Raw genomic sequence first — 24,637 nt, 5'->3', positions numbered from 1 at the left:
GGGGGATGGGAGGATCAGTATCAGAATATTCATGTTCATATTAATAATAATGATAACAACTATCCCCAAGCACAGTAAGAAAGATATTTATAGGCTAAAATCCATTCTGTAGAACTCTGTTGAAATAATTACAATGCTGTACATCAGGACTCCAAATGAGCCTTGTGCTTTCTCTGTGTGCAACCACCGTCCCGCTGATGAACCGTCATCATATACCATAATATATTTATAGATTTAATCATTTACTCGTCTTCCATTACTCGACACACACATACATACACACACAAGTACCGTTTTCCTTCATCATATGTTGCATTTGCTGTATCAAGCCTGCTTGTACATGGAGAAACTGACCCAAACAGCGTGTGTCTGTTGAACGTGGCTCCTTCAGGACGTGCTGACACTGACGTCCATGTTGTCCCTCCGCGGGCGGCATCGAGGTCGAGGGGGCCGTTCGGAGCGCGCGGCCCGCTCTGTGGCGTCTCTGAGGTGTCCGTCGATGAGAAGGCAACACACCATTTTGGCTTTTCTTTTTCTTTTTTTTTTTTTTTTTTTAAATATATATCCCCCATCCCTCCCTTTCGCCTGTTGCCGCGGGGCTGACCTCGCCCCTCCAGGAATCGCGGGGTTGCCGGAGCTGACAGGATCTGGGGTGAGTTGTATTGTAAGGGGGGGAGGGAATGGCATTGTGGGGGCACATTGGGTGTATGTCTGGCAGTCAAACCCTTGTTCATTTTCCCTTTTTGAGGTTGATAAAGATAAAAAGTCCAGGGGAGTCTCGAGCGTTCATCAGGAGAAAGAGAGAGCAGAACAGTGATGCAACGATACTCGCAACAGTGAAAAAAAAGAGACATAATCATGATTATTACATTGCATTTAATTCAGGGGTAAACATCGCATGATTACCTTTGCTATGCGGTTTATTACATGACTATATGATGCACATATAGTAGCTGAATCTGCTACTTTGGCGATCTGTCTCCCAGCGTGGTATCCAAGACCATTTACAAGAAGATGACCAGTATTTAGCAGACAAAAACACCGTCCAAACATCAAATGAAACAACATAGAAAGAGACACCATGTTCCCGTTCTCTCTTTATAATCGGTTGGATTGATTTCTGATATTCTGACGCTTCTCTCTCCTCCTCGCCTTCCTCCTCACCCCCCTTCACGTTCTCTCACCGTGGGGTTTCATCCAGCCTTGGAGTTAAGAAGTACAGAGCAGGGCAGTGTGTGTGTGGTGTGTCTGCTTGTTTGGAAAAAAATAAATGAATTCGTAGGTGTGCGAGTGGCCCGAGTCTGGTGTCACACCTCCGTCTGCAGGTCCATGATCTCCTGGCCCACCAGAGGGATGGTGGCGCTGTTTTTCTCCCACTCCACCGTCTGCATTTCCAGAGGGGAGGCCGCCACCGTCTCCAGGTCCTTCCTCACCCAGGATGGAGGGGAGTGGGTCTTCCTGATGCCCTCCCACGCCCTCTTACTCGGAGTCTGCTGCTTGTCCTGATGGCAGAGGACAGAGGGGAAAAGGCTTGTTTTCCGACATAGTTGTAAAATATGGGATGTATTTCAGAAGTTATATAGTGACTTGTTTAGGTCAGTGTTTCCCAACCCTGGTCCTCAAGGCACACTGCCCTGCATGTTTTGGATGTCCCTCTGCTCCAACACACCTGATACAAGCGATCAGGGCCCCGTTTCCCAGAGCCTTCGTAGCGCTACCTTAAAATACAACTTACGACGCATGTAGCGCTACAAAGACTCTGAGAAATGGGACCCAGGTTGTTATCAGGCTTCTGCAGAGGCTTGATGATGAACTGATCGTTTGAATCAGGTCTGTTGGAGCAGGGAAACATCTAAAACATGCAGGACAGGGGTCCCTGAGGACCAGGGTTGGGAAACACTGGTTTAGGTGAACCTACTTTACCTCACACTGTCTTTGATATATCTGCCTTATTGATCTTCTACATTCGTTAAAGGAATAGTTTGGCATTTCAGAAAATGAGCTTATTTGGTTTCTTGCCAAGACTTAAAAAAGAATATTCATTGCCAATTTATGGCTGTGCATTAAAAGGTAACTTTAGCATTTTTCAACCTGAAACCTACTTTTCCATGTTTTTCAGTGTAAATGCCTTCACACTACAAAAAAAAAAAAAAGAAAAGAAAATTTCGAGGCAATGTACTGCAATAAACTTTGCTAAGGGATGCTAAGTTTATCTCGAGAAGAAAAGATTCATAGTTGGTAAATCTTTTTTAAAATTTAAGAATTTGAGTTAGGCTCAAAACTCAAAAATCTACTTTTCAACTTTTTCATTTTTACACTGTAATGGAGACAAAAATCTTTGAAACTGATCCAGTATTGGGTGAGATCTTTACAGATGCCAGAGGCATAAGGGAACTTTACCATAATCCATTAGTGTAACTGCATCATTAAAGTAAGTCTAATAAAAGTGCTTGTTTCTGAGTGTCTGACAACATTATGGAAAGGATCCCTACAAACACAGACCTCTTTTTTAAGATCCTTTTTGTTTAACCAGAAAAAAGACATAACATTTCTATGTTCAAAATGACCAGACTCCATTGACAAAAACAATCATTTTAGTTCTACGGATGAACGGTGCTTCTACCAAGGAGACTAGCAAATTGCCCAAAGAAAAACACGAACACACCTTGTCTCCGTAAAAGGTGCACGACTGCTGAACCCGGCACACGCAAGTCAGGGTCAGCAGATATTAGTCTGCATGTTACTAGCATGGTGCTTGTAACTCTGTGCTTTTAAACTCCAGGCCTGATTAGTGATTGATAACAGCTGTAACCAATTAGGGGTATAAAGAAATATTGAAAATATTGAGTATGTTTTGTGATAATGTATGAATCCCCAAAACACTGTATTAGGAAATTTTGATACATGCAAAAACTCATGGCAGTGATTGATAGTTTAAAAACTGATCAAGGCAGCAGTACACAACAGAGGTACAGTTACTGTTTTGTCAATGGATTCTGGCTGTTTTGAACACAGCAATAAATTGGCTGTTTCAGGTTTAACAAAAAGGATCTTAATCTTTAACAGAAAGCTCTGTCTCTGTATGAATCCTTTCCATAATGTCAGACACTTCAAAAAAACAATCTGAGCCTGTCAGCAGCAAAATAAGCACTTTTAGTTAATGTACATTGACAGCGCAGTTGCATAGAGAGATTACATGTCAGCTAAGTTTTACTTCTGCTGGCTGCAGACGTCTCACTCAATACTGGACCAATTTCAAAAACTGTTGTTCCCATTAGTCACTTAGCCACAAAAACAAAATATAGGGTCCAGGTCGAAGTTTCCATTTCAGTGTGTTGGTGGAGTAATTGTAATTTGCTCAAATTAGCGTACAGACAACAAGGGGAAAAGGCATCCTGGCTTAGTCCAAAGTTCCAAAAATATGTCTACCATAACTTCTAAAGCTCACTAATTAACTCACTGTCTCTCATTTGTTTAATCTGTCCACAAACAGAAATTATGAAGTTATTTAAAAAACAAAGAACTTTTGGTTTTACAAGAATACAAGAACAACATCAGGGTGCAGAAGTAAAATTTCTCTTGTTCCAGTCTGCATATTAAGCTAAGCTAAGCTAACCACCTCCTGTCTTATCTAACTCTTGGGAAGAAAGCAAACACTTATATTTTCTGAAACGTCAAACTGTTTCTTTAAAACCTCTTTTGACAAACCTTATCAAAAGGATGTAAACTTGATCCAAAGTGGGTATGTGCACAAACAGCTGGATAAGCTAGAAATATTAATGAGGATTGGCATGCAAATGATTTTGGCTGAGGCACATCCTCAAAACACATCTTGCACTCATAGTGGGGATGTTGATCCCTCTGCCTCTTCCACTTGAATGATCGTTACATCAAAATGTCTGTTTTGCTGGAAAGAAGCTAATGCTGTGTGATTCTGCAGGGCCATCACACGTATCTGATTGGGTTCTGAAGCTATTAGCGTCAAACAGCATCCTTGATCTGGGAGGCTGGACTTGTGCCAGAGAAGACCTGACTCCAAAGCTGTGAAATAAATGGAGATCAAGGGCTTTCGCAGCAGAAGGAGATGGAAATCATCTGCTGCCATGGAATGACTGCAGCTACAAAGCCAACATGGATTCTCTTTTGTACCTGCTGGTGGTGACTTTGTATAGAGACTATAGTTCCCAGCCAATCCAGTCCCAAACTAGTTTCCATTGTTTAGTGGGAGAAACAGAAACTTGGGAGTCATTGTTTAGCTTGTATAGCAATAATGTCTTGAATTTCGACACATCATGAGCTGTAAAGTCAAAAGTGTGAGGATATTGGCCTATTAACTCAAAAACAATGTTAGCTGACTGACAGTTGGAGATTCTTAAAGCTCAGATGAACATGAACCTCTTAATCATCAATAAGATGAACAACTGTGTTGGAAAAAAATAGGTCTAGATTCTTTAATTCTCCGATTTGCTTGGCTGGCTTCATCTCTGCAGCAAGGTTATTGGGTATCGTAACATTTACAGCTGTTCACCATACCAAAGATAAGTTGAAATACTTTAAACTAATGGGCATAAAATATGTCTATATAAATTAAATGTCCTGGAGAATTGCATTTATAAGTTCAGGACATTCAGAATATCATTAAATGAAGTTTTTAAATGGGAATTTCCAGTCTGTTTCCCACTTCACAATTCTAATATGCTAAATAGAGGGAAGCTGTAGAACTGTCCTACCGTCTGACCAGTAGTCCTCAGCTATAATTTTACTTTATTTCATCCATTACTGACCTAATGCTGTCTCTTTTGCTCTTTCCGTTGGGTATGGCATATCTACTTGAAACAAATGACATGCTTAGATGTATTAATTGGTGCAGTCAGAGAGAGAGAAGAGAAATTTCTAAATATTAACAACTCTACTTATTCTATACTTAGCTACAGCCAAGGCTGCCAGCTCAGCAAAAAGGGTTTTAGAAGCGACTGACATTCATGAGGCCTTGTCAAGTTGAAACAAGTTATAATTGAGACCTTGAGTTAGAAATTGAGAGAACCCTGAAATATGTGTCACATTTGGAGTGACAATAGCCATGTTTCCATCCAAATGTATCGCAAATGTACCAAATTTAGAGTTAATTGGTCTGATTGGTTTATAGGCGACATTTCATTGGTCTCATTGGTTGTAGGTCATGTTTCGTTGGAATGATTGGTTGTTTGCCATTTTTTGTTGGTCTGATTAGTTGTAGCCCACATTTTGTTGGTCTGATTGGTTGTTTGCCAATTTTTGTTGATCTGACTGATTGTAGGCCACATTTCGTTGCTCTGATTGGTTGTAGGTCTATCCAATTGCGTCCAGAGGCATTTAACTTGGACTCTTGGAAATTAAAAATGAACTGAGAGGTTCCAGACTAATCTGTGTTTGCAAATTTCTCTGGTAATGCCAAGCTAGTTGGCACCAATTCTCAAGAAGAAGAGGGCACAACAAGATGACATAATTAAAAGAGCACTAGACAAACCTCAAATGTTCAAAAAAGTCAAATTTTCATTTCTTAATGTGAGGAGGGCTCCATCAGATCCATGTGGAGCGATCATGGATGTAGAGCCATGGGAGCAGTGAGGAGACTGTCGGAGCAGAAACAGCTCATCAGCCATGCAAGTTAAATGTTCGCTATTTCAGAGCTTACTCAGAAAAAGTGTTTCCATCTCCCATTCAGCAAATTAATTATTTTGAAAAAGGCAAAAGCATAAAATTTTTTTTGCAAAAGTGAGAAAGTTTCCTCCAACCTTTCCTAATACCATAGCTAGAAATATGCATCAAAATACGTTGATGGCAATACGGCTAATGTATACTTGACTAAGTCTGTAGTTGTAGTTTGTATGCCCACCCACAATTGTGTCCCTTGATGCCATCACAGCTAATTTCCTCTTGTACTGACATTGTACGCAGATAAAAAAAAGCAATTTTTAAAATGGCTAGACTTTTAATTAAACAGGCAACTCCACTCAAGTGTGGTGATTTGTGCTAATGATAAGAGAAAAGGAGAACAACATTAGATATAGGGGAGGAGAGGGGGGCAGAACAGAATAAAGTTGAACTCTTTACACTCATGTTGGTCTTGTCGCTGCTGGCAGAGGACACACTCCATCTTTTGGCAGCTTTGGCGTCAACAGGTGGAGATTCTCTATCCTTGTCTGCACTGTGAATCTTCCTGTTCAGGTCCTGAAACATGTCCTGGTGGCGTTTCCGGGTGTGCATAATCTTCTACACAGGAATATTGCACGTTACGTATACGGTAAACAGCACAAGGCTACCATCAATCCTACTTTACCCCCGTCACATTTAATGTCTCCAATCTCAACACTACAGTCACACCCCAACTTTGAATAAATCTGATAAATGTATGCAAACATCTAGAGGTCTGAATAGCTAACTAGGAGACATATCAGCCTTTTGGTCTAAGTCTAAAAAGCTGTGTAGGAATCAAAGAGACTAAAATTACCTCAAAGTCAAGCTCTGCATAGCGTGATTTTCGTCTCTGGGGGGAGATGAGACAGGGAGATTAAAGATGTGTCTTGATATTGTGTGCCTTGTGAGCAGACAAACGCTCAAGTGTTTGTTAACCACATCAGCCAGTGAAGAAAAGAAAGGGTGTTTCTGGGACCCAGAGGAGAGCAGTGAGTCATGAGGGAGGAAACAAGGTTTTTGCTGCTGGTCATTCTGACCCTGTTGGCACAAGTTTGCAGTTAACAGATTGTGACCGAATGACCTTTGAGTCCTCCATCACGGAGTGGCGAAGGAAAAACCTGACCTTCAGGCTGTGCTCTGGTTGCCGTGGCAGCTGCCGCCTCGCACGGCATTATGGAAGTGTGTTTTGCCCCGGAGTGAAAAGACACCAGCAGGCAGATGTCCAGGCCGCTGTGTGCTGATCACTGTGTCGTCTCATCCTGCCACTGCTGTCTGCACTGGGAGCTGAGTGAAAACTAACCTTTTTAAAGATGCTGTCCTTACACGGGGCCAGAAAAGACTTTTTGTGATGTAGTGTTTGCTATGAATGAAATCAGGGGCCTTATTTTAGCATCAGAGAGGGGATGACCAAAGCATGCAGGAAATGTAGCTGCCCTGGGGAGACCTAATTAATGATTCTTTTATTTACTCTCATGAATTACTATTCAGCTTATTAATGTGTGGCTCCCATGTTGAGTATCTGTTAATCACTGCTGATCTGTAGAGAGTGCATTAATGCTGCGTTGGTCAAACATAACCTGTAGCATGATACATGCTAAACAGATGATTCTGGGGGGAAAAGACTATCCTATATCACTTTTAACGATAGCTGCATGAGTGGCTGTAGTCCATGCAAAATAATAGATGATCAACAAAACAGCAAACATGTGACACCATTCACATTGATACATGGATCAGAGAGGAAACACACAAGCTAATGCTAGTTCAGAGTGAAAGTCTAATGTGCCTGTATTGAGAGAGATCATAAAGAGGAGATGATGAGAAGAAAGTGATGTTCACCACAATGATACCACCTCAAACAAAAGCCAGTGTTCAAATAATAGCAATGACATGAACAAATAAGGGCTAATTCAGGTAATACTCATCGTCAGGGAACAATAATGGCTCTCACAGTAAATTCAGTAACATGTCCATTTCCACAGCACTGATTTGATCAGGAGAGCAAGAGTCATCAGTCATGTCATACTCACCACTCTGCTGATCTGACTTACTCTTTAAGGGTGGGTCCATTAGGCCTATGTTTTGTTTTGTTTTTTGCTGTTTTTATATCACTCTGTAGCCTCTCTGCACTGCTCCCTATGTACTTAAATCTGAACACTCAGATTTTGGTTGAAGTTTGTATGCTTTAGCATCAAAACGCTATTTTCCCAGGCACTTCCAAAAATGATTTCTCACATGACCTGATAGGTTTCTGCATGATGGAGTCGCTACATATTAACAGGGTTGCCAAATTTGATTGATCAAAACTGGTCAGCAGGCAGAGAGTACAGGAACATTGTATTTGTGTGTTTTTGTGGGTATATGTGCTGATCTAAAGTCAGTTTGTAGGATTTAGGTAGAAATAAATTATTTCATTTCAAATATGGATGTGTACTTATAGATTATTAAATTAATTTGTATGCAGAATAGCTGACGAAAAAAGAAACATCCTGCAGCAACAAAAAGTAGCCAAATTCTGTGGAAGAAACTGTGTTGGTAGCTATGAAGACCTGGCCAACCTGAAGCATTGGTATTTGATGACCTGGGACTCCAGAATGCCTTATAGCACATTTGAGTAAGGGGAGGGGAGTGCATTGGCACACTTACCAACGTTTTGGTAATGAATGATGGTAATGAAAAAAACAGAAAATAGCACAGGTAAGAGTTACCCGTTAACAGAAATACTGTTTTTATTCACTGATTTATTCAAATAACTTCTATTTTGACTTCTTTTTCAATGCTGTTATTGAAACTCACCACTTCCTGTACATGTTTCACATTAAAAGCCTTCAAGAAAAGACAGAGATTATGACCTATAAGGCCCATTAACATGTAACATCTATGCAGGGGTGTTGAGTTTCACTGATAAAAGCTGAGCAGCCCTAGAAATAAAAAAACAGAAAATTAGAAGTGATTGGAGTTAATTATCTCTGCAAGGCATGAGCTTGGATGGGATCATGCATGTGTCAGTGTGTGTATCTGTCCACAGCTAATCTCACATACTGTTACACCCGTCAGGCTAATATTATTTGTGCAAATTTATGAATTTATTCTCAAGGACCTCTTGTGGTTATGGCGATTCAAAATCTTTGAAAAACATATCTTTTGACTGCTCTATTTTATACAGACTGCTGACTGTTGACTCTTCACTTCTCTTAACCGGCAGAAAGGAATCAACAACTGCTTCAATTTCAGCACTGGACACACAGGCTGCCCTGTGCTGCCTGTTCCCCCCTCACAAGACCACAGACTCATGAGAGCTGCAGAGATCTGCACTCTACAGAGTGCACACTCTTGGTCATTAATCAAGAACTAATTTCTGTTAAAAAGAGAAACTAAGATCGGCAAAATTGGTCAGTATGGCATGACTGTTGTTGCTCTGATGGAAATACTGCTGTGGAAATGCATTATATTATTCTGAATTTATCTAACAGACAGGTAAACGAGGTCAAAGTGTTGAATTTACAATTAAAGAAAAAAAAAAAAACATCACAACAAAGCAGTTCAGAGAACAGTGACACTTAATACTAGCCAGTTTCAAATAAAGGCCTGGTCTTTGAGAGTTTATGGTCAGTAGTGCAAAACACAACTTTACATGCATATCTCAGTATGAAGTATGAGGCTGATAATGCATTTCTATGAGGACACTATGCTGATCATATTTCAGGTCTTACCTCCAGTGAGCTCATGGACAGTGTGGAGACGGTCTCACTCTTGGACATCACACCGGAGTTTCCTGAATCGCCCCCTTCACACATGCTGTTGGCCACCTGGGAGTCTCTGGGCACATTCTGCAGGTTGTGTGCAGGTGAGTCTCTGTCAGAGCATGACACACTGATCTGGTCAGCAGGCAGGCTCTTCAGCCCGAAGCCGGGCACCGGCTCTCCGCTGACGGGGTTAGCCAGGTGGATGAGCCTGGTCTGAGGCAGCTGCTCGATGCTGATGTTATACTTGGCTGTCTGCTCCTCTTTCCCCTTGGCCGGCTTCAGGGTACCCGTGTTGTTTGTGGGTAGAATGACGTACCCCGGGCCTTTGCCCGCACCCTCTGCGCTGCTGCCCTCGCCGTTCCCTCGAGGCAACTCTCCATCCAGCTGCTTGAAGAGCTCCCCGTCGCAGATGTAGATGGATTTGGCGCCCGGCAGCTCTGTGCTGATTCCCTTGGCGGCGCCCTTCTCCCTGCGCAGTGTCAGAGTGTGGCTGGTGTAGTCGGCCACGTTCTGCAGGTGAACCTTGGCCATGCTGGCTGGCATGGTGTTAAAGTTGGAACCCTTCTGTAGGGTGAGGGTGCCAGAGGAGGCCTTCTCCTCCCCCTGGAGAGAGGAGCGCTTCACTGTGCCTGGAGACAGAAAAGACACAGAGAAGCAGTCTGAGATGAAGAGTTGGATCACAGCCAGATTTACGTGCTTGGGCTCTGAGGAAATATTTTTTGCTCTATTTATCAGGTCAATATGGTATAAAAGGCCCTGTTTATCAAGGGAATCCCAGAAATACTGGGGATTGGTAGGGGGAGCTAATGAATGACACAGCAATAATGGTGTCAAATTCCTGAAATTGTGAAACACTGAATAGCCTCTGAAAACTAGCATACACTCCACAACAGGAGGATGAAGGCTCCTGAGGGCTTGTTTCAATGCACACTCCATGGACTGGCCCTCGATTTGCTGTATCTGCACTTGAACTGCAATAAACCTTTTATTGCACTGAACTCTGCTGGACTCAGTGTGTTTTCTCTGTTTTTTTTAAAGTTGTTTTTGAACATTAAGAAAAGTTTGTTTTGAAAGACCTGAAGATTTTTTTCCAACAACAGCTTCCCAGGGTCAAAAATAAGTTGTGCCTTTCATTCACATTACATGTACTGTATTTCTGTCAAGCAAACAAATTAGTTAGAATATGCAGAGCTGCAAACACAAAAAATAAGTGCCAACTATTGTGATGGTCAATAAAACATTAAAAGTAATTTCTAATGTAAATAAGTCTGAAAATGTTGTTTTCTATCTGTCAAATATGGTAATTTCCTTCTTTTCTCTGTTTTGTTTCATATTGTGAACATCTTCAGACATTTTTCACTCTTCACATTTTATCAACCAAATGATTAACCAATTAAACTGGAAAATAATCTGCAGATTAATTGCTAATAATAATTAGTTTCAGCTCCACATGTTTAGAATATACAAGGTTTAAAACTATATTTTGATACAAGGCTTTTTAACAAGCTATGATTTCATAATGAAGGATGCAGCAGTTAGCTTTGTTGATACTGTTATTCTGCACAGCAAATTTTCACAGAGGAAACTTGGAGGTTTTGGGGCCCCTGGGATCAGGGGCCCTACAGTAGCTGCCATCTTTCCTCAGTATATAATCTGGCCCTGGGCTGGACATGTGCTGAAGCAACCCTCTATTATAATTCAAGTCTTGTTGAGGCAGTCCCATCCAGCTCTATAGTTATGAACCATCATGTATTTTGAACAACTTTAGAAGTAAACACTGGCTGAGTGATGGGACGGACTCAAAGCAGAAAAAGAAAAGATACACTGGTGTCAAAATATAAATAGCCTTCATTAATTTGGTCATTTATTAGTTTATAATTTTTCCTGCCAGGTGTAAACTGGGAGGGGATTATGTGATCACTTCCATGCGTGCACAAGTGAGTGTGTGAGTGTGTGTGATCAACAGATCACATCATGCATCTTTGTCCACAGCTAATCTTTCATTCTTCTGGACCAATCGGCCAAGATTTTTTGCCGTACATTCAGAACTGTATGCTGAAGGACCTCTGTGAATGAATTTTAAAAAAACCTTGAAAAAACTTTTTGTGTTTTTGTGATTTTTATGCCTTGACATTTGGAAGGCCACAGGCATTATGTTTTCAAGTTATCTCATTCTTGTGAACATGATCACTCAAGAACACCTTGAAACTTTGGACTGGATTGGATTTTGGCGGTCAGAGGTCAAAGGTCAGAAGTCAAAGCTCATCAATAACCTAATAACAATTGTTTATAATACTTTATTAATATAAAACCTAATTAATAACCTAATTATAAATCATTTATGAGGGTGGTCTTATTGACCTTTCAGGCACAAACAAATCAGTCAACAGTAGATCTTCCAAAAAGACTCGTCTAGAAAGTTTTGTTTGTTAGACTGTGTAAACTGAGAGGACACTGCTGACATCACACCTGTGTTGACCTCTTGACCCGACCTCATTTTACCATACAGCTGTTGGATTATGGAACGCCACATATCCTCATGTCCAGGCTGGTAAACAACTGCAGCCAACGCTCGATACGCAACACTAAATATCTTCCAGTCGCTCTTTGTGCTCCCTCCTCCTACTTGACATATACAAAGAAAAAAACAATCATCTCTCTCTGTTCTTTTCTGTCTTTTTTCGATTGGGCTTGTCGCCGTCTCAATAGCTTTTCTGCTCCAGATGCTTTTCTTGATATCCTGTCTCAAGAGATAATCAGATTTTTCACTCCCAGCAGATATCAGAGCAGAGCCACTATCTGATGCAGCACTGTCGGGAGGGACTTAATTATACAGCGGCAGTGTAGGAGAGAGTCAGACAGCCCTATTTATCTGCATATAACTGCTCAGCACACGTTCATCCCACTCCCATCAGCCCGGGATAAACTGCGTTATGCAGCCGTAATGTGCTGTATCTCTTGTCAAAACAGCTCCTTGGCGAGGGAGGGGGGGGGCTGCTGTGATGTTGATTGTAAGACACAAGTGCAGAACTGAGGGGGAACATGCCTCACATCTGTTCCGACAACGCTGAGGAATTTGAAGCAGTCAAAATACAGAGAGAGGTGGCACAAAGAGACATCTGTAGCTGTTCGGCGGCAGCAGTCCCCAAAGTCAAATCAAACACACACGCAAACACAAAATCAAGCGCGCTCAACCCGGAGCTTACCTGATCTGCAAGCCATATCCACGTCTTTCTCAAAGTCAGTCTGAGGACAGAAAGCAATAAATATTGTAGTAAGTGTGCACACGCTGCCAATATTTAATAATACATCCTGAGAGGTGGAAATAACAAACATCTATCATATTCATACCATGAGCTGAGCGTGCCCGTTCTGGAAAGATCCTCCTGAATCTCCATTAGCGTCCTCCTGGCGGTCCACCACACGGCACTTTACTGCCTCCTGAACCTGTGGCAAACCATGAGAGCACAGATCAGGGACTTAGTAGTGAGTCATCACTGGCCATTAGTGACTTTTCTGTCCCTGTTAAATTAGTCTTAATATGTCACTTAAAATAAATAAAATGTTTTTGAGCTCCTCTTTATAAAATTAAACAAAATAATGGATTTTTTAAAAATTCTAATTACCCTTTTTATGGCTCTTTTTTGTGATGTCCTCAAAGCACATTTTCAGGTTAAATGCAACACATTTGTAATATAATAATAAATAAATAGATAAATAAGTAGATAAATCTATGTAATTACAAATATATATCAATGAAAACTGTATTTATTATTGATTATTTTTCTAATATACTGTGCGTCCCTGAAATTGTGTTTCACCCCGTTAGCTTGTGGGTTTTTACCTTATGAATTAAAATGACTACAATCTCCAGAATCCACGTCCAGGAATTCAAGAAATCTTTTGGAGGGAATACAGGTGAGCCAAGTTATCACCAACTTTCTGTCTGGGTTTTTTACAGGTTCAGGTCCACACTGTTAGTGTGTTACTGCAGGGGGCCTTTTTTTTTTTTTTTTTTTTTCCCAGAAACGTAATTTTGTCTGAATATCTGAATGAAAATATACACTAACAAATATCCAAATAAATATTAGCAAAGATAAAACAGCCCTTTGGTAAACAAGCAAACATATTTAATTTAAAAAAATAAATAAAGTAAATAAAAAAATAAATAAATATGTATATACATATATATAGTAGTATATATAGTCAGATTGTGTCTAGATGGGAACCTCACACCCACAATAGTGATAATTTTAACCCAAACCAAGATCTCTCCTTAACATGTACAAATCTTGAACCATGTTCCCAGGGTCCTATGTTCCCATGATACCGCATTCCCCAGTCTTTTCCAGATAGGATGGCCAGGTCTGTGAAATATCTTGTGGGAGTGATCATTTTAATCCAATCCATGATCTGTCCTTAACCCTAACCATGTGTTTTGTAGTCTTAACTCTAGGCAGATCATAATGACACATACATCTGTTCCAGGGTCCAAAGTTCTGAAGTTCTTACATCCTCAGGTCATGTCATAAGTTTGGGTTACCAAGAGTTATGCACGTCTAAGGTTCCCATCTAGATTCTATGGTGTTCCCAGGGTTCTAAGTTCCCACATTGTTTCTATGTGGGAACCTAGACTTGCGAAAGATCTATAGAAAGTGGTCATTTTAACCCAAACCATGATATTCCTTTAACTCTAATCAAGTGCTTTTGTCCCTCACATGTACGGTATATCTATTCACTGTCCACTGCTGTGTGTAGATGGGAACCTTAACATGTACAAATCTTGTATGAGGGAACACACCCTGGGAACACAGGTCCCTTTGTCATGTTCCCATTATGTCCCATATAAACATGAGCCATACATCATGTTTAAGAATAAAAACAACCAGGAAGTACATCTGTAAAGTCAGTGGTCATGTGATGTACCTCTCTGCGCAGGATGCAGTGCACCATGACAATAACGAAGCCTTCCAGTGAATCAAAGACAGCAAAGAGGATCTGGAAGAGTGCGGAGCGCCGGTCGGTGATGGCGAGGACGGCTGACATCCATGTGAGGGCCAAGAGGGGCAAAACCACACAGGAGCTCCACAGTGACGCCCTGCAGGACGGGAGGGGAACCGCAGTCAAGGACAACACTAGTCAACATGACACAGAGGGCAAGACTACAAATGTTTCCTGACAATTATGCTGTAAGACATTTCATATTTGTCATTAGCTTTGATTATCTAAGGCAGGCTTCCATACAAAACAATTCAAAGAGATAAATTGCATTTATTTTCCTTAAAAACATCAAAAAGTAAAGAATGTAATGCTTAACGCCATCTTAAACCAATCTACTTGCCCTTGATAACTGCCCACGCTGTTAGCATAGTGTTAGCAGCTTCAACTCTACTCATGCATAAATACATAACATCACAACATATAATTATGTTACTATCACAAACAAAAACATACATCCATTATCTGCAGATATATATGTTCATAATTCACATATATTACATGCATGTATGTTTAAGATGGCTCAGTCAAACCATAGAGGATCTAGTGCCACAGGAAAGAGAGGGAGGAGCGAGGGTGAGCAGTGGGGAAAAAACGAGTGTAATGAGGCTGAAACAGAATGCAAAGACAAACAGAAGAGGCAGAGCGGAGGAGGACAGACAGAGAAAGATAGAGAGAAAGAGAGTCTGGAGAAGTGTCATTCCCGCTGTCCAGATTTTTGCTCCCACTTTGCTGTTCTTGTGTTTTTCTGACTCATTCCATTTGTTGTGACGTACACATCAGGAATAAAACAAGAACAATAAGAACTCTCAATGTGAGTTTCAGAAAATGATCTTTCATTCAGATGATTTTTCTTAATCTATTCTATTGGTTATAACATCTGTTTGGTAAGAGAATATTCCAGAGGTGGAAAAGTTCTATTCTACATGTAACAATACTTTCAAATGTTTGCAATAATGATACATTTAGCATAATATACATTTCTATAGCACTAATTATATCAGTACAAATTATATCATCTGTTGCTTTGACTCCGCCTCCTGACTGCAATTTTTCTTCTTCCCAGGGTGGCAAAATCATTACTCACCTTAATCTGCCTTTGACTGTCTAGTACTCGTTGTCTACGCTGGTTGGGGTTATTATGTTCAGGCACGAGGCCTGAGATTGGTTAGATTAAGGATCTGGTTGAGCCAATCAGGGACAGAGTGAGAAGGGTCATGCCTTTGCCTAACCTGACACACTGGATTGTTTGTTACACAGAACCATCTGGGAGGTTGTCCTTAGAAACTGTTTGGAAAAGGGCAGGCACTTTCAAAATTGGACAGCCCGACTTCAAACAACCAGATTGAACTCTTGCCGAAGCCAGTTGGGAGAAAAGAGAAAATATCTTTTCCATGGACAAAAGCCTTCCGTGATGTTTTTTGCACTTCTTTCATACTCTCTAGTTCTGATATAACTGATGCTAGCACAGTATCTAAGCTAACCTCTTTGTTTGTTTGAGACAAGTCGCTTACATGGACGCTTCTCTCTGTGGTCACACCTAAAACCAGTAGCTGCCAGTAGTCCCTCCTAGGATGCTGACTGGCTGCATCACTTTTGGTGTAGACACAAATGAATAACTTGAAACCTGGCGAGATGGATTCCCGCAAGATCATGAGATCTGGCGGTCTCATAAGGTAAGCCTTTGCCATCCTGGGAAAATAGTATTTCACAAATTAAGCATTTGAAGAGGCGAATAAAACATTTGCTTTTGGTGTCAAAGCGAATTCACATCTTCGGTGAACCCAGTGAATTCGCATTATCAACGAAGTGTGCGCGTTTGACCTCTGTTGGCTCCATCTTGCACCGCCAATATTAGTTTGGCAGCTGGCTCACCCACATTTGCATGTGAGACAATGTCCTTAAGTGGCTGTCAGTGACACTTCCCACAGGTGTTTCACCTTAAAAGCCCAGACAGAGAGGGATTATGGTCCTTGAGCTGCCAGAGTGCTGTTTAAAGTTTAAAATCTTCACAGGAAGTGCTGATTTTCATTGAGTGAGAACAGCATTCTGTTTAAAACTCAGTCTGTTTTTTGTCATTATTAGAATTAGTGCTGTTTTTTTTTTTTCTTTTTTTGTTTTTTTTCCTTAGTAATACATTTAAGACAAATGTAATTATATACAGATGCCTGTCTCTAATTATATCCCTCTTTCAAATAAAGGCCTGTTTTTTGTTGAGATTACATCCACTATTTGAAAATTTATGGTACTATTGTTGTAGCTCGTCTGACAGCACAATTTACTGCTGCTGTTGTTCTCTCTGAAGGGACAAATTAACTGCAAGGACGTGTGGCTCTCCTGCTGCATTCACCTCACATTAAAGTGTCAGAAAATATGTACGTATAAGGCAGGTGAGCACACGTTTTCTGTAAGACATTACTAATTAAGCCTTGACGACACAATCGCATGTCAAACTAATAGAAAATGAATGCAGGGGAAATAATGATAATTGTTATTTGCTGTCTATCAAGATAATATTACTGCAGATACATTTGTATAAAAAAGCCTTTGAAGCTAACGACTTACTTTGATGGTTTTAAAGGAATTTTAATTATTATAAGCCACTGTCCATTTTTCTGACTGTTTTGCTCCAACGCTCTCAATGCATCAAATTTTCTTAAGCTCATTACCTGATTTGCATTTAATTAGATATTCTGCATAGAAAGTAAATGTTTCCACATAAAAAAAATCTTTAAATGTCCCTCTAAAATGTAGTTCAGTAAGAGAACAAAGTCTAAATGGAAAACCAAAAACACAGTAGCGTTATGAAAACTCCACACAACTTAATTAAAAGTGCTTCATTATTTTCCACCTCTGGTATTAAATTGGACTGGAAGAATACAGTTAAATGCTGATGTTGGCCATTATTTTCATTGACCTTCTTTGAAAAGTGTCTCATTATGTGAATTCTGTTTCAGAGGCTTTTCCACCCTGCCCACAGTAACACTCTACAGGACATACTCAACGATAGTCCTGGTATGAAACTGGTCAGAGTTAAAGATGCTGAAAAACTGGCACAACATATCAGTGCTGCCTTCAAAAGGGCTGAATCCTAGCTAAAGGATAATTCAAAAATATTTTCAGCCTGGACCTTGTTTTCCATGTTTGTGATCAGACAAATTTAGCTGTGGAGCTTCTGCATGTGCAGGGAGTGCTGCTCTTTAATAAAACCACACAGAAACACCCATGTGGTATTGGATAGAGCATTTAAACTACATCAAAGTAACTCTGTTCATATTTGTGGTATTTCAGTGAACACAAACTGTAGTCTCTGTCGGTGTCTTAGTGGTAATTAGCTGTAGCGTCTTTGCTGACTCCACTGTCTTCACCTGTCAGCACAAACTAGTGAAACATATCAACGCAAGCATAAAACAAGAGTGATAACACGTGTAGTGGTGGGTAATCCATTGATGTTGGCCAGGCCTGACAGAAAAAAATCAATACAATACTAATTAAATCTTGTGTTTACAATAGAGGTTGGCATGTGATTGTAAAACTTGTGGACCACAATGAGACAAAAATAAATATTATTTGATGACTGTTGTTTTACGACCAACCTATTTTATTTAGGAAGATACTCTGCAGGCTACATAGGAGATTAAAAATTCACAGATTTGAGAGTAAAGATTGAGATGTGACAAAGCTGGTGACAAAAAAAGTCAGACGAACATGACAGAACCAGAGGAAACATTATTTGAACATTTAAAAATGTTAAGACTGGAAAAACAATTAGAGCTTTTAAAGGAGCAATATGTAAGAATCACAATATTTTGGCCACTTGTTGAATTCACACTCCTAACTGCTACCTGCTAACAGTAGCTGCCATTAACTTGTTAGTTCAGCTGCTGTCAGTTCGTGGTCCTATTAGGTGACTGTTTACACCTCTAGCACAGGAGCTTTGGACTGCCAGGAGGAGGAGGTTTTCAGGCCCAGGATGAAGGAGACCCAGCAGGGAATACCACCAGGGAGCAGTGCCAGAATGGGCAGCAGAACCAGAGCTGTGTGAGTGGGCCACAGAACTGGGCTCGGCAGCCTCTACATGAATACAGGTGGACTGGGTCCAAGCACAACCTCCAACACCGACAGAGGCCAGTTTGACAACAGAGTACAGTAGTAAGGTAATTTACAGAGGCTCTAACCAGGACTATGATTCCAGGGCGTCCAGTAGAGAGGTTGGGAATCAGAGAGGCAGCAGAAAGCCAGAATATGTTTACATCTAACTCAGTGAATTAAGGGTTTATGTCAACCAAACTAGAGTTAATGGCTGTTGGAATTGTGAAAACACTAACCAAGACTGTCTCGGCAAGTTTTATTTTGTTCAAGTTTGAATAAAGTGTGTTTTACTATGAGTTACAGCAACTAAACTCGTCTTAGTTCAGCAAATGAGAGAAACTTAAATTCAGAAGGTGTATGGTTCGATTCTTCTGTTTAATAAGCAAAATAGAACGTTTATTTTCCTGACATTTTGTCAGTTCATTTGCTACATTTACTAGATTAAAAAAAGCTAAGAGAAGTTGTGGAACCTAGCGAAGTCGCCGCACAAACACATCTCCCAGCTGAAAGTATGGGGTGGATACTTGAGCTATAACATCAGGCCATAGCTTCTGCCCAATGTAAAAAGACATATTATGAGACAGAATGTGCTGGGGTGAGCTGGTTAGCATGCTAACTTAAGTAGATATTTCTGCAACATCTTTGACATAAAGTCGGAATTGTTATGTCTTCTCATTCTGCAGATAATTTCAGCCATTTTTTAATGTTCTTACATATTGCTCCTTTAAAAGTGCTGCCTATTGTATTTAGATCTACCCATATCATTTTGAAAGAGACTTTGTAGTCAACATGGAAAATAAACAGCAAGTATTTATTGTCATATTGCCCACGCCTTGAGAGAAATATCTGCTGCAGTGCTACGTGGGTGAGTCAACTTTTTTACACATATTTTTGTATATTTTTAACACATTTTACTCCCTCAAGTAGTCACAACCACTTGCCATAAAAATAAATGTGTCTGATGTGTGTGAAGTGTCAGTAATGTCACATTACAGACTATGAAGTGAAATGATGTGTATTAATTGTTCAGTCACAGCTATTTAAAGACATGGAGAAGCTATTTAGAGGGCGTATGTGTGGATTGTAGCAGAAAGCAACACTATTCGCTAAAGAAGAGGCAGATAACTCCTCGATTCATTTCCATAACTCTGATCAGAAAAAGCAAAAAGTGGAAAATCAAGGCCCAGGTTGACAATAATGGAAATGATCCATCTCGATCACAGCAGGACACACACAAGCTGAGACAATAAAAGTGTATTGCTGTCCTCTCTGCATGTAAAGCCCTCTGACTCTGATGATCTCTTAAGGGACAAACACACACACGCACTCTCATCCAGTCATCTTTCACATATGCATAATTATTCACATGTATACAGTTAACAGACAGTTTGTTTCAGGAGCAGCACATAAGCTTCAGGAGCCTCTCATATTGAGTGAAATCCTCCCTGCCAGGGCGTCAGGGAGAAGAATAATGACAGAGGGATAAAGGAGAGAGAACCAATCAAGTGAGGGAGAAGAAGGGAGGCAAACAGCAGAGGAGAGAACAGAGGTAAAGAAGAGTTAAGGAAAAATAATTAGCGGGACTAACATGGCGTTACTGGTAGCTGTGGTGGAAACGTCAGCCGAAGAGATAACTCCGCACTTGGCACATTTGAGCGTCATATTGTACAGTGGCACTGTCATCTGACTGCAAAGTCAAATTAACACGCTGTAACATACACAAACAGATACAAATGCACCTACACACAGACTCGCACTGGTGCGCGTGTGCACACGAGCGCGCGCAAACAGTCACGCAAACAGTGAGTCACAGTGTTCTCGCACAATCTCTCTCTCAGGGCTACAGTCCAGCTCGGAGGTTTGTGTGCGTGCGTGCGTGCGTGCGCGTGTTTGGGTTTACCTGTGTGTGTGTGTGTTGTGCGCGTGTGACTCTGGGGACAGGGGAGGTGGGGCCAAGATGTAGCCATTGGAGGATATTTCATGTGACACATGATGGCTGATGACTGGTTTTATGACCTGAAAGGAACTGAGAGTCCTCTCTGGACTTTCTGCATTTCAGCCACTCAAACATTTATCTGCTTGTAACACACAAAAAAAGGCCTCATCTGAATGTCTAATTTTGTGTGTTTTACTTGCCTGTCGTGGATTTACATCTCTGCCGCTCTGATTATGATGATGTGCCTCAGCCATGGTCATCTCACTCTGTACTAACTGCTTATTACCAACAATGCCGAGTACGTTTACACACACACAGACACTCTCATGAAAGCACATACACACGTGCAAGCGACTGGTTCCATCAGTCATTACAGTGAGTGTTCACAAAGGAAAAATACTGCCCCAGTTGCTGATGAAAGAATACACAACATCAATACATTCATTATATTACAGATGTTAAATTATGACAAGCAATTTAGCTGCTAATAAACTGTCTGCCTTCCTTCTACCAGACGTTCCCCATAGAGCTGAGGCCTTCATTTTACATGTAGCACACAGACAGTTGGAGCACTGGATCTGTTGTTCAATCATCAAGATAAAAGACTGTGATTAAAAATGTCTGTCTTTTTGATGAAAAGTCTAAGATATAAGCCAGTGTACATAAAAATATATATTTTCTAGTGATGTGGCTTTACTTTGTTCTCCTGTTTATTGATTCTGTTGGTCGTGACAACACTGTACTCATTAAAGTAATTGCTGAGATCTCTGAACACAGTGATGTCGTAAAAAAAATAGTTCCAACAGAGCAAGAAACAGTTGTAACAGAGTGCTCAGATGATTAGACTGAATCTACACAATGTACAATTTGCTTCCAAATAAACTTCACTAACCTGGGGGTTTGTGGATACTCCTGTTTCTTGCCCAAGTCTTATCACTGAGTTCAATACTGTGTTGTGAGCACTGCTAATGTTGAGTGCAACTATGGTGCAGTGTTTTACCTACAACAAGTATTTTAAATTTTCTCTGTTCCACTTTGCGCATGTGAACAGTGTCCTCGCTTTAGCAAAAGTTCCACACATTCATGGCAATTAATTGCAATAAAATCACAATATTGTTTTGATACACTGTTGAAGTCAGATGACGTAGTATGAAGTGAGAAAGTCTTCGTGTGGAGGATGTGTGGTGGATGGATGGGTAAAACAAACAAAACTTTCACCCAAGAGACCAATAGTTAACGTTGACTTCTTGTTAACTTACATACAGCACATAAGTCAAGTTTTTTAATATACATAAGAGACCTTGCATACGTTAACTTACACAACCAGTGGATTTATTTAAAACTAAATCATAACATTTTCCTAAACCCAAGCAAGCTGTTTTTGTACCTTTATTTTGAAAGTCTACTTGGATGTTGCATGTGTGTTAATGCTAACTTGAATGCAGAGTCCCGCATGTGCAAAATAAATGCTAGAAAGCTATAGAGAATCACAGTTTGAAGCATTGGGCCACTGAGTGAGCTGTCATATTCAACATGTTGGTTTCTACCCAGGAACACTGAAAATATAACTTCCAAATGGGAACTCATAGCCAAGAAAAATACCTCTGGAAATAAAGTAGCAGCTCCCCCAACTTCTATCCAACTGTAATTCTGTCCAGTAAGTGATTTCACTTTTATTCTCAGATACCTTTGATAACGTTGCATCTTTCTCATGTCGGCCTCAAGTGAAGACTGACACCGAAATCTGATGTTTGCTATTGATTTTCTAGATCGCTGTAGCATCCATCATAGCTATAGAGCTAGAAATATCTCACTGTGATGCCCCGTCGTCTGCCTCTGGCCAGTTAATCACAAAAACGGATCTAATGATGATCACTGAAAGCTGTTATTTGGCTGGATTTTGCTCTTAATGAGCTCACTAAAGGATAGAAGCAGTATACACCAAATAAGAAAGCAACAGCTGACTTCCAGGTATGGTAACATTTTTTCCTTCCAACACTGAAAGCTCCTAAAGCTCCCCAAAACCACCAGGATTCCATTTATAACTCTGTATATCTCTGCTCTGTCGGTGCTAGACAAAGACTGACTACAATGCTGGAGATATTGACAAGTAATAACAAACTAATCTGTTACCATATGGCCTCCTGCTAAACAACAATTAAAGCTGAAGAGCTAAGGGAATCGATTTCTGTAGCCCCTGGACGTCTGGATTAAAAATCACATAATGGAAGAAATTCAATTTCAAGTAAAAGGGCAATACAGCAGCTAAATGTAGGCCGCAGGCAGTGATATTAAAAAGCAATCAAGACTTTTTGAAATACTACACCATTTCCCTGGACTTAAGAATCGAGAGGGGAAAGGTGGGTGGGTGATTGGTCAGGTGGGGTGAGGTGCATGGAGCTAAATAAATACATATCCAGTATGGACAAACATCAAATTGATGCGGTAGAATCGACTCCCTAAGTCAAACAAACCCTCTGTAAGCTTTACAAGATGTTCCAAAGCTTTGCATCAAATGGAACTCTGGGACTGGAAGTACTTGTTAACCCTTTGATGCACAACATGGGTCTAAAGTGACCCGACTGAGTTTTTATTTGCTGTATCTTTGCAATTAATTAATTTTATTACTCAGCATTCCAGGTATTCCTCAATTAACTTGTTTTTGATCATAATTCATCCTTCTTGTATATTTTTCTTTTTTACATTTTGAATAAAAACACTTTTTATATCACTACCCCTCTAATGCGCAACATGGGTCTAAAATGACCCATATCCATTTCCCATGTTATTTCATGTATGGCTGAGTGTTTCTATGCTGAATGTTTATAATCTATGTATTTCATCATTTATTAATCCAACTATTCAGTAAATTTTAATTGTTTTATTTAGCACAAATCATCATATTAAGTGTTCTGTTCTTCCTTTATGAATAAGCATAGCTTTTGTCAGTCTTCATGAAGTTTTCACACATGGGTCAGAAATGACCCACATTTGTGTAACATACAGTATTTACTGTAGCCCACTGTGGAGAACTATTTGAAGACCTGAAACATGTAAGTCTTATTTTACAATAATTATCATCTTACCTGATAAGAAATTTGATGTGATAACTCTGCATAATTATTGATTATGTTTAAGGTAATTTGAAGACTAAGTAGCTCCATTTCTTGTCAGAAAGGGAAACATTTTCAATAGGCTACTGTTAGTTAGATGTTGACATTTGATGACTTGTGAAACATAAGTATATGATAATTGATAAGGGTTTAAGTTACCTTGAGAATTAGTCATACAGTCTATTAAATAAGTACATTAGACTACTTATCTCAGAAAGAAAAATAACTAGCCTATTAGTTAGCTAGTTAGACTTGTCAAAGTAACTGCTACCTTGAGAAAAAGTCCATTACTTGTCAGAGAGGAAAATATATTCAATACAATTAGCTATATTGTATTATAGCATATTATATTGTAGCTAGCAAGCTATCTTAGCTAGGACACCAAAATAAAGCTAAACTAGTGCGACAGTTGACAGATCCTGTCACTAGAAATGCCTCAAGATCATAATAAACCCTGGCTGCCTCACTATCAAGCTTGTCTCTGTATACTGATGATAATATTTTGTGCATTTGCTTTTCTATATTCAGATCATGGCTGTTCATCGAAAATCGTGGTCATTTGTGAGGGATGTAAGAATTGAAATGGCTGTTAGCAGTCTACTGTAATCAGATGTGTTATGTTCAGTGGTGGACAGTAGTGAAGTACATTTACTTGAGTACTGTACTTAAGTACATTTTTTATGTATCTGTACTTTACTTGAGTATTTGTTTTTTTGGAAACTTATTACTTTCACTCCACTACATTTCAAAGACAAATATTGTACTTTTGAGTCCACTACATTTGTAGGAAGGTTGTTGTTACTTTTTGACTGAGCACATCGTTGAAGTCAGCTGCTTCTTCTTTTCTTAAATGCAATTGGTCACATGACGTGTTCCTCACAGAAAGAAACCAATCACAGTAGCTCCTCTCAAATGGGACTGATGTAAAAGCAGAAATACGTCCAGACTCTTTCATTCAAACAAAAAGCGGTAATGGTGACGGCAGGAGAAAGACAAAATTAAATCTCAAGATGTTATTATAATTATTCATTATTCCAGGTAGCTTAAAGTTAGCTTAAGTTAAGTTAAGTAGCTTA

The 24,637-nt window shown here is 40.0% G+C and overlaps 1 protein-coding gene across 7 annotated transcripts in view; it reads right to left on the bottom strand.

The window, feature by feature from the left end:
- Positions 1 to 303: 303 nt before the first annotated feature.
- Positions 304 to 24,637, bottom strand: part of adgrb1a (adhesion G protein-coupled receptor B1a) — a 237,656-nt gene continuing 213,322 nt past the window's right edge. For 4 of the 7 annotated variants that reach the window (XM_084725975.1, XM_084725976.1, XM_084725979.1 and 1 more), the window contains 8 exons: positions 20,101 to 20,199; positions 14,349 to 14,520; positions 12,774 to 12,869; positions 12,629 to 12,668; positions 9,390 to 10,051; positions 6,491 to 6,526; positions 6,094 to 6,252; positions 304 to 1,502 (listed from right to left, as the gene is read on the bottom strand). In XM_084725975.1, coding sequence (XP_084582101.1) covers positions 1,308 to 1,502; positions 6,094 to 6,252; positions 6,491 to 6,526; positions 9,390 to 10,051; positions 12,629 to 12,668; positions 12,774 to 12,869; positions 14,349 to 14,520; positions 20,101 to 20,199 — 1,459 coding nt within the window. In that variant the 3' untranslated portion in view covers positions 304 to 1,307. The remainder of the gene's footprint in view (positions 1,503 to 6,093; positions 6,253 to 6,490; positions 6,527 to 9,389; positions 10,052 to 12,628; positions 12,669 to 12,773; positions 12,870 to 14,348; positions 14,521 to 20,100; positions 20,200 to 24,637) is intronic. The other 3 variants (XM_084725977.1, XM_084725978.1, XM_084725981.1) reach the window with 2 other exon arrangements.

The sequence above is a fragment of the Lutjanus erythropterus genome, chromosome 9 (genome assembly GCF_056507025.1).
Source record: "Lutjanus erythropterus isolate fLutEry1 chromosome 9, fLutEry1.hap2, whole genome shotgun sequence".
In the NCBI taxonomy this organism is placed as follows: domain Eukaryota; kingdom Metazoa; phylum Chordata; class Actinopteri; order Lutjaniformes; family Lutjanidae; genus Lutjanus; species Lutjanus erythropterus.
This window is presented reverse-complemented; position numbering and strand designations above follow the sequence as displayed.